Source organism: Callorhinus ursinus, unplaced genomic scaffold (assembly GCF_003265705.2).
Source record: "Callorhinus ursinus isolate GAN/ISIS: 27379988/994484 unplaced genomic scaffold, GSC_fseal_2.0 scaffold64, whole genome shotgun sequence".
Taxonomy (NCBI): Eukaryota; Metazoa; Chordata; class Mammalia; order Carnivora; family Otariidae; genus Callorhinus; species Callorhinus ursinus.
Window position 1 is genome coordinate 3,144,482 of NW_027397126.1, and position 10,818 is coordinate 3,155,299.

A 10,818-nucleotide genomic window follows, 5' to 3' on the forward strand; every position below is an offset into this window, starting at 1 on the left:
TTGTAAACTACGTGCAGTGACTGATGTTAACTAGAGTGATCGTGATCATTTTGCAATATATACAAACATCGAATGTTATAGACCTGAAACGAATAATGTTATATGTCAATTATACCTCAATAAAAAAAGAATTGAAAACAGACTCAAAACAGAAAAAGAGAAAAAGGGAAATTTGACTTCAAAGTTAAAAATGTTTTGTGCTTCAAATGAAAGCATCAAGAAAATGAAAAGACAGCCCAGAAAATAGGAGAAAATATTTACAAATCAAATATCTGGTAAGGATTTTGAATAAGGACTATAGAAAGAACTCTTATAAACAGTAAAAAAACAAAAACAAAAAAAAAAACGAATAGCCCAATTTAAAAATGGGCAAAGAATCTGCATTGACGTTTCCCAAAGAAGATATACAAATGGCTAATAAGCACATGAAAAGGTGCTCAACATCACTAGTCATCGGGGAAATGCAAATCAAAACCACAATGAGAAACCACTTCACACCCACAGGGATGGCTAGAATCAAAAAGACAAGATTAACAAGTCCTGGGAAGAAGAAATTGGAACCCTCACGCAGGGTTGGCTGGAATGTAAAATGTTACAGCCGCTTTGGAAAACCGTCTAGGAACTACTCAAGAGATTAAAAACACACCCACTCTATGACCTGGAAATTCCACTCCTAGATATATGCTGAAGAGAAATGAAAACATATGTCCACACAAAAACTTGTATAGGAATGTTCACAACAATATTATTCACGACAGCCAAAAAGTTGGAAACTCGGGGCGCCTGGGTGGCTCAGTCGGTGAAGCGTCTGCCTTCGGCTCAGGTCATGATCCCAGGGTCCAGGGATCGAGTCTCGCTTCAGGCTCCCTGCTCAGTGGGGAGCCTGCTTCTCCCTCTCCCTCTCCCTCTCCCTCTCCCTCTGCTGCTCCCCCTGCTTGTGCTCTCTCTCTGTCAAATAAATAAAAATCTTAAAAAAAAAAAAAGTGGAAATTCAAATGTCCATCAACTGAAGAACAGATCATTAAAATATAGTGTATCTCCATACAACGCAGTAATATTCAGCCATATAAAAGAATGAAATGACGATCCATGCTACAACACGGATGAATCTTTAAATGTTATGCTAAGAGAAAGAAGCCAGCAACAAGAGATCACATATTATATGATTCTATTTCTCTGAAATGTCCGGGATAGACACGTCTAGAGAGGTAGAAAGCATTGTATAGCATTGGCTACTTGGTGCTGGTGGGAAGAGCTGCGGGGAGGAAACGGGGAGTGCCACGTTTCTTTTTGGGGTGCTAGGAATGTTCTAAGCTTCTGGTAATGATTGCACAAGTCTGTGATTATACTAAAAACCACTGAAATGTATACTTTAAATAGGTTAATTGCATGGTATGTGAATTATATCTCAATAAAGCTGTTTAAAAAAAGAAACTTAAATGAGATCCTGGTTCTCTTACATGGCTCTCTTGTTAACAAAACTCCTTTCTGGGGCACCTGGGTGGCTCAGTCGTTAAGCGTCTGCCTTCGGCTCAGGTCATGATCCCAGGGTCCTGGGATCGAGTCCTGCATCAGGCTCCCTGCTCTGCGGGAAGCCTGCTTCTCCCTCTCCCACTCCCCCTGCTTGTGTTCCCTCTCCCACTGTCTCTCTCTGTGTGTCAAATAAAATCTTAAAAAAAAAAAACTCTTTTCTGCTCCTCCTTGCTAGGAATTGACCTTGTTCCCTTTTCAAAATAATCCAAAAAAAAAAAAACAAAAAACAAAAACCCCAAATCATGCAAAAATTTATCTGAAAACAGAGTAGACACATCTCCATAAAGTTTCTTTTTTTTTTTAAGATTTTATTTATTTTGACAGAGAGAGAGAGACACAGCGAGAGCAGGAACACAAGCAGTGGGAGTGGCAGAGGGAGAAGCAGGCTTCCCGCGGAGCAGGGAGCCCGATGTGGGGCTCGATCCCAGGACCCTGGGATCATGACCTGAGCCGAAGGCAGATGCTTAATGACTGAGCCACCCAGGCGCCCCTCCATAAAGTTTCTTGAACGTAACTTTCCAGAGACAGAATACACATATGTAAACTCTAAGTGTGGCTAAAAAGTCTGCTTTCCCAGAATCTGCAGGGTTAACAGCCAACTTCACTTCTTCATGGCAGAGACGACAATATCATCGCGAAATATTTGAAAGAAAGTCAAAGAGAAGATACTCGATCCTTAAGAGTACATTTCAGGATATTAAAATGTCACTGTGCTATCTGGGGTACCTTGGAAAACCACGACTCAACTATTAGCTAAGCCCCAAACTTTATTGTGAGTGTAAAGTGGTCCTTCTTCCCAATATGCCATCAGCCTTTGGTTTTTCCATTAAAATACAATTTTTTAAAGAAAATTATACCACGTATTGAAAATGACAGGAGATAAATGAATAAAGGTCTTCTCCATTGGAAAGCAAGAGTGGCTGCTTAATATTTCTACTGGAGGAAGAATAAGATGGGAAGGGATTCATCTACGGCATGAATTTAAACCACAAAACACTCAAGTACGGATTTCGTGAAGCCAGAGAGGAGGACCGGTTACCACTGAAGCCGTGGTTTCTCTCACTGGAGAGCTTGGAACACAAGCCCTCTTCTTCACCCCGAGGCATAGATTACACTGGTTCCAGACCATGAGCAAAGGAACATGATGGTCAAAGTGACCTGTGAGCCGATCTGACAGCACAAACATTTGAACAAACCACAGAAATGCTTTGTCTTTTGAAGCACAGCTTCTTCTCTGTGCTTTCCGTCCTCCTCACATAAATGTTGCTCTGGGGAGAGGTCATTTGCAAGCCTTCACAGTGGGCCACAAACAACGGTCTCTTCTGACTGATCTTTTCTCTCTCTGTACTCACTCCACCAGGCTTTAAATACCACCCAGAAGTCTGATGGCTCCCCAGTCTATATCCCCATCCAAAATCCCTTCCTTAAACGCCAGCTTCCTTCCTATATCCAATTGCCCACTTGACACCTCCACATGGATATCTAATAGGCACCTCAAAGTTAACAGGTCCCAAACCACACTCCTGCTCCTCGTGATTTTTCCCACAGACCTGCTCCTTCTGCACGCATCTCCGTCTGCACTGATGACAATTCCTGCCATCCTGTTGCTCGAGCTAAAATTCTTAGAGCCAATCCCTGACTCTTCCGCTTTCTCTCATACCTTAAAACCAAACCATTAGCAAATCCTTTTGGCTCTCCCTTCAAAATATTTCCAGAATCTGAGCACCTCCGTTACTACCTCTCTGGCTCAAGCCAACATTATCAATGCTAATTGGTCTCCCTGCTTCGGCCTCTGTCGTACTTTTGGCCTATTCTCCACACAGCACCCAGAGGGACAGAAGTCACTCCTTTGCTCGGCACCTTCCTAGAGCTCCTCAGCTGACTCAGGGTAAAAGACAAAGTCCTTACCAAGTCCTATATGATCCAGACCCGTTACCTTTCTCACTTCATCTCTGTCTGTCTCTGTCCCTCACTGTCTCTGTCTGTCTCTCTCTCTCTCCATCTCTGTCTCTCTCTCTCACACACACACGCACGCACACACACAGCAATGCAAACACACTGCTTCAACTTGTCAGTATTCTCTCCTCTTGGGGCCTTTACACACCCACTGTCCCTTTGCCTGGAACACCGCTGAGGATTCACTTCCTCACCTCCGTTAGGTCTTTGCTCAATGTCACCTTGTTGGTGCCAGAAGGAGCCAGCCTGTCAGATCCTTACTCCTGTCAGACATATACAATGAGGGGATGGTTTGGGTGAAAAATAAATAGTAGGAAGTGTTGTGATGCTGGCCTCTCGCCAGGAGCTAACTGCCTCCAAGACAAGCCCCTGGCAGCAACAGAAAGGGGAAACTCACCTTGGCACCAGTCAGATAGCAGGCCTCTCCCCTTAAGGGGCTTACCTGGGCTTCTGCCCTGGGCCGGGTGAGGTGCAGCTTTCTCACTGAGCCTTCAGAGGGTACTTGTTTGAGAAGATGCTAGATTAGGGACACTTGCAAAAAAAAAAAAAAAAATATATATATATATATATATATATAGAATAGGGACACTTGCTTTCCTTGGGGGCAACTTCTAAGACTGCCATGCCTCCTCCGCCAAGTGCTTACAGGCACGCCTGAGAAATGCAATGGGGAAAATGCATCTTGATTTCCTGATAGATTTTTTTAAACATTTATTTATTTATTTGAGAGAGAGCGAGAGCGGGGTGGGGGAAGGCGAGCAGAGGGAGAGGGAGAGAATCCCATCAGACTACCCGTTGAAGGGGGGGGGCTCGATCTCACGACCCTGAGATCATGACCTGAGTTGGACACTTAACCGACTGAGCCACCCAGGCGCCCCCCCCGATAGATTTTGAACAAACTTCATTTGTTTTACAAGACACTAAAATATTACAATTTCACATACTGTGGTATCTTCACTTACAGGAGAAACATAGGTTTTACTGATAGCTTATTTAACATCATCAACCATCTAAAACACAACTAAGAAGTAGAAAAACAGAAAATAAAAGGCTTTTATGCAATCAGGATAGCACAGAGTCCATGTGCTGAAGTTCATATACAGGAGTAGAAGTAGACCCCTCATGGCCCTACTTGTGGTCTACTTATTCATATTTTGCAGACGATTCTAACCGGTTATCTCCATGCCCAGCTCATAGCAACACATTAGAAGGAGCAAGGGCAGAGGGGCCCGAAGATTAGGCACGAACTGCTGGTTGGCAGAAACAGTTAAAACAACAGCATCTAGAAACACAGCTAACAGGCGCCTGGGTGGCTCAGTCGTTAAGCATCTGCCTTCGGCTTGGATTGTGATCCCAAGGTCCTGGGATTGAGCCCCGCATCGGACTCCCTGCTCAGCGGGAAGCCTGCTTCTCCCTCTCCCTCTCCCACTCCCCCTGCTTGTGTTCCTGCTTTCGCTCTCTCTCTGTGTCAAATAATTTAAAAAAAAAAAAGAAAAGAAAAGAAACGACAGCTAACGGAGAGGGGATATATGAAAAGATTAGAAAAACAGGCTTTACAAATTAAGAGGCAGAACAATCTGTGCCCAATTCAATGTAGGGACAAACAGCCCTCCAGACTTTAGGAGCCTTTGAGGCAACACTATATACGGCACATTGAAATAACTAATGTTATTATGAGGATAATCTTGAATCATCAAGAAAAGATGCAATTATTACCAGGTTCAGGAGTCAGCTGAGGAAATATTCTTTCTGAAAAGCTTCCCACCCAAAATGGTTACAGATTTGGGGACAGAGGATGGGGGGAGGAGGTGATTGAGCCCCACAGTGCTAAACCTCAGTGACCCTGAAAAATCAGTTATATGGAGCAACTCAGAGCACAGTGCTGCCTGGTAAATTACTCCCCGTCAGGGGAATACACTTGTACACCATATACCACACGTATAATGAATAATTAACTCCTGTTGTGATTTATATGTCTTCTGGAGCTGAACTCTTACAAAATAAACCTTGCAGTGAACAGGTTTTCACAACTACTTATCTGAGTTATCTGAGGTTACCTTAGATCAGTATAGTTTGCATTCTTTTGTCCTGTAAGGAATGTAAAACACTTTTTTTTTTCCTTTTTTTTTTCCCCATCATCAGGTAAGGAGAGTGTGAGGGGGGAAAAAAAACCTTTATCTGAGGGCAAGTTCAAAAGGTAGTTTTATAATAAATGTGGGCTACTTCTATGCTAGACTTTCTGAGTTATCAAAATAACCCATCTCATAGGTCCATTTGAGGAAAGAGCTTCAATGAACTTCAGTGACAGGATGGATGCCCTAGGTGAGAGTAAGGAAGATTCTCTTCTTCCCAGCTCCAGGCCTACGGGTCAGCTCTCTCTGAATGTTCCACAGAAACCACATACCCAAAGTTGAACCCAAAATATGCTCGTCTTCCTCCACCCAGTCACCCTAACCAGAAACCTGGAATTAACCCAGTCTCCTTCCCTGTCCCTCAAACCTCACGACCAGGCACCAAGTCAAATCTCTTCTACTCTCTCAATTCCCCAAACTTGTCCTCCTCACCCAGGTCCCAGAACAAGTCAAGTCCGTGCCTTCACGCAGACTTACTCAGCCTTCTACAGATGCCTTCTACCTGGCCGCCCTACTTCCGGGCTCCCTCTCTACTGCAGTCCACACGCTGTGGCCTCCGCGCAAACGCCAGAGCGAGAGTCATAAAAACAAGAAGCCCCACCAGGCACTGCCACTGTTGACCATGGTGCACATTGTCCACTGTACAACCCTAGCAAGGGCATTGTTCATGATGCAGTCAGTGTGAATGAAGCCCCCAAAGGTTGTGCAGTGCACAACCTGTACAACCACATGCAGCAACCTTGCTGGATTCCTCTGCTTCCTCCATTGGCTCCCCATTGCTACACAAATAAAGTAAAGCCTTTTAGGATGCACTGCAAGACTCTGCCTGACCCAGTCCCTCCCTACCTCTGCAAACTTCTCTCTCTCGTACTGTCTACGCTTTATACTCCAATCATTAAAAAACAAAACAACCCCCCAAACCTACTATGCTGCTTCCTTTCTGCTTATTTTTGTTAACTCTTAGTTCCTTTGCCTAGAATACCCCTCTCCCTACCTATCCCCACCACACTCCATCCCCTATCCCCAATCCACCCGGAACTGGGTCTACCCTGAAGACTCAAAAAGAGGCAACCATTTCCTCTCTGGCGGTCCCCCCCCAGCAGATACTGCACAAGCACGTGTAATTCAGTTTATTACACGGTACCATTTTCCTAGTAGTGAGTAGTTTATAAATGATCATTATTGAACAATCTTTCAGAAAGTTCTGCACCACAATGAAAAGCTTTGTAAACATATTTTTAAAATATGTGAATATTTTTTAAATATATGAACTACATGTGAAACCCTTTGCACATGTAAAATGATTGTACTGTGGCATGTGTTTAACAGCCTGGGTACACACCACTTCCAGGACACTTTGTCGGTGCGTAGGGTGGAAGACGTGACTGCTAAAAAAGGCTGAAAGGCAGAAAACTACTGCAAGTCCATGTAAAAAACAGCCACATGCAGGAGCCTTCAAAACTTTGGAAAGGATGAAACTTCACGAACTATAGGAATAAGTCACTGGCTGTAGAAATGTCAGCTTGTATTTCATAGCATAGCTAACTTAATTTCTGTGATAAAGCATACATATCTCCTACGGAGGTTTTTTTGTTTGGTTTAGTTTTTTTGTTTTTTTTTTTTTTTTTTTGGAACCCTCAGGAAGATGCAGAGGGTAAATGAGAACAAGGCACAAAGTACTTTCCACTTTCACTGAGCTGCACACGATTTTGTGTGGCATCCAAAAACCATTTCAGTTGCTTAAGACCTGAAAGAGTTTGTGTCCCATCACCACACTCCCCCTTAATGATTTATTACATATATAGAGAAAATACTACTGACCACCTCCAAAACCAAACAGGCAAGACCAGCAAGTTCTGTGTTACGAAGATGCACAGACGGCTCCGGTGCATGGCCTCCTTTGGATTCGTGCATGATCCGGAATAAGGAGGAATATTTGGAACGTGTGTTGTGGCTACGTGCTTTGCAGAAAACCGCCAACTCTGTTTTTCGGATGCCAAAACTCCCCTTGCAGGGCTGAGCATCTGCTCAACCAAAACCACAACGAGAGCGGAGGAAGACACGTCCATCAACAGCGGTACCTCGAGGACCTGTCTGAAAAGCCCCGGCTGAACTTAGGGTCCCAGAGTTGCACCCTGTTCGCGGGGTGCCCCAGCGCCCCAGTCTGCACGGTCCCACGGGAACGCAGCTCCTCAAGAGCCCCGGAGCCTGGCAGCTCCGACGAGGTAAACGCGGGTGCCTCGCAGCCGCCCGGTGCCCAGGTCCACGTGACGCCGCTCACACCCCTTTCCCAAACCGCCGCAGCGGCCCTGAAAGTTCTGTGAATTTGTTGGCTTTCTTGTTTGTCCTGTCAGACAAACAAAAACTTCTGCCTTTGTAGCGAGGACCCCAGGAGGCAGGAAGCTCGCGGACCCAGCCGGAAAGATGCACGGCTCTGGGGGAAAGCCCCAGCGGCGGCCGCCCCGTTTCTCCACCCCTCCTCCAACTGCGGGTCTCGGATTCCAGCGCCTTTTTGGACTCGGTTTCCCCCGCACGTGTTGCTCACCCCCCCGCCCGCCCCGCTTTCCCGGCCTTCAGGGACTATTCGAAGGGCAGTGCAGCCCGGGGGAGGCCGGCTTCTGGTCGGCGGGATGCGGACTGGGAAGAAGCCGTCCGGCCCCACCTGTCCGGTGCCACACGGTAGCGCGCGGGCCGGTGGAGGGGGGGGGGCTACTCCGGCCCCGCAGCGGCGGACACCTCCCCGCACCGCCGCCCGCCCGCAGCGCCGCGGCCGGCCCGAGGAACAACGGCCGCTGGCGGCCGGGGGCGCCCCTGCAGTGGGGAAGGGAGTGCGGGGTGCGAGCGCAAACAAAGTGTGCCCGCCTGCCGGCCGGGCTGGAACCGCAGCGGTGAGCGGAGGCGCGGGCCAGCCGGGCGGGAGCCGAGACCGCCGGGGCGGCGTGCGCGGCGAGGGCACTTACCTGCGATGAAGACCGCTTGCAGGAGGCAGAGGTAGTTCTGGCCGTACTTCTCGGAAATCCTCACGCGCTGCAGGGCCATGGCCATGTCCACCTGCAGAGGGATGGCCTGGGCGGCCGGCACGAACGTGTAGCCGTCCTGGCTCGGGGGCGGGCCCGGGGTCGCGCCGCACGGCCCGGGGGCCTGGGGCGCCGAGGCCTGGCGCGCGTCCCGGGCCGCCAGCGTGGGCGAGCCCAGGTGAGGCCCGGAGCCGGCCGCCGCCATCCGCACGCCGGAGTCCGGGACGGGACCACCGAACTCCGCCCCGCGTCCGCCCCGGCGCAACCAGGCAGAACCGGAGGGGTCCTGCCGCCGGCCGCGCTCGGCCCAGCCGCCCCGCCGCCGGGGCCTGCCCGCCCGAGCCCGCTCTTGGGGACCGAGGCGCCAGAGGCCGGAGCGCGCGCGCGCCCAGAGCCCGGAAACTTGCTGGGAGTTTGGGGCTCCAGGGCACTGCCTCTGACCGCCGCCGCCGCGAGGGCAACTCCTCCCGGGTGCGCACACACGCCCCCGCTTAGCTTCGCGGAGGCTGAGAGGAGGCGGGGGAGGTGGAGGAGGGACTCAAGTAGCCTAAAGGGAGAACCCCTGCAGAGACGCCCATTGTCAGGGGAGGGAAGGCTGGGCTAGGCTCGCACACGTGGTGGGAGGAGACGGCCGGCCTCGCACTCCCATAGCAACTCTTGCAAGTCTTGGCGGTTCCTCAGCATCCCGGCCGGCACCTGCCAGGCAAAGATTCGCCGCGCGGGGGCGTCGCTCGGTGCGCGCACAGACGGGTGGCCCTTTCGGGACGGCTGCCCTGGGGGGCGCCAGGAGACTAGCCCTGGATGGTCGGAAAGGGTCTGTGCTGAAGCCGGAATATGCCCTCCCCACCCCCAATGCAAACACACGCGCGCGCGCGCACACACACGCACACACACACACACACGCACACACACACACACACCGATTTCTTAGGAATGCTAAGTCCCTTGCCGTCCAGATCCCTGATTCTCAAAACGCTGGGGTCCTAGGAAGCACCCGGTATAGACACCTGGGCTGCCATCCCTCAGGGACTTGGGAATCTGAACATGTCTTAAAGCACAAGAGTATAGAGAGCACAAGAAAACAGAAAGGCAAGAGGAAGCGACTCCTTAAAGAAGCCAAGGGGGAAAACTAAGGAGCTAGGGCTCTTTCCTTCCCCCAAAGCCCCCCAAAATGGGGCAGAGGACAGATGGGGTTCCACAGTGCCTGGAAGAAAAGGCATGAGCAGGGCCTGTGGGAGCCCTCCCCAGGAACCTGCAGCCTGCTGAGGAGAGGCCAGGGAATGTCAGCGTAAACACCGTTCCAGTCTGAAACCGAGTCAATGCCGTAGGGATTCGCCCCAATTTTGCTTCAGTGCTAAAACTCTTTATGGGAATTGCGAGTGCCATTTCTTTCTTTAATACTTCTTTTCAACATTTTCTGTCAGGAAGAGTGGTCTGATGTTGTATATGCCAATTATTCCAGGTGGATCTTTTAAACACTCTTGGGGAATCACTGATTTATACCTGAGGAAAATGGGTGCGGGCAAGTACGCACGGCGAGAGTAAGCGAGGAAAGGCGCACGCGCGCTCACACGGCTCTTCCTCTAGCCCGTTTAAACTCTGTCTGAACGTGTCAACAGGCAGATTGTTTTCCACCCCCTCTCTTGAATATGTGCAGAGGGGAGAGGAGCTACGGCTTATAATTGTCCCCTGTGTGGTGGCTAAGATGACAGTAAGCATACCACCAGTGCTACACTTGATGATCTTTTACAACTTTATTTTAAGTTAAAAATAAATAAGACCAGCAGTCTATAAAAGTACTGGATGACTATACAAGAGGATATTTTTATAATCATGGGGTGGAGAAGGCTTTACTTAGCATAATAAAAAAAGTATGTGATCCACATATGGAAAGATGCCCTGCTATATCGTCAAGTGAAAAAAGCTGCAAAACAATATTTATAGTTTGATCCCACTTTGTTAAACACTACACATGTATATGCATAGAAGATGGTTGGGAAGGGTATAAACAGCTAACAGTGGTGATCTCTGGAGGGTGAAATTGGGAATCACTTGGTTATGGGGGAGCTCTTGCTTTTTGCTTTATAAGTAATTATGTTAAACTTTTTCAAGGGCCAACTGGTAAGAATGTAGAGAAAATTGAACCCTTGTTCATTGTTGATAAGAGTAAAATATTTCAG

At 48.6% G+C, this 10,818-nt stretch overlaps 1 protein-coding gene across 1 annotated transcript in view; it reads right to left on the reverse strand.

Moving 5' to 3' along the window:
* MCF2 (MCF.2 cell line derived transforming sequence) overlaps positions 1-8,672 on the reverse strand; it is a 103,950-nt gene extending 95,278 nt beyond the window's left edge. Inside the window, exon 1 of the mRNA XM_073885650.1 lies at positions 8,582-8,672. Within this exon, the coding sequence (XP_073741751.1) occupies positions 8,582-8,666 (85 nt within the window). The 5' untranslated portion in view covers positions 8,667-8,672. The remainder of the gene's footprint in view (positions 1-8,581) is intronic.
* Between the last annotated feature and the right edge of the window lie 2,146 nt (positions 8,673-10,818).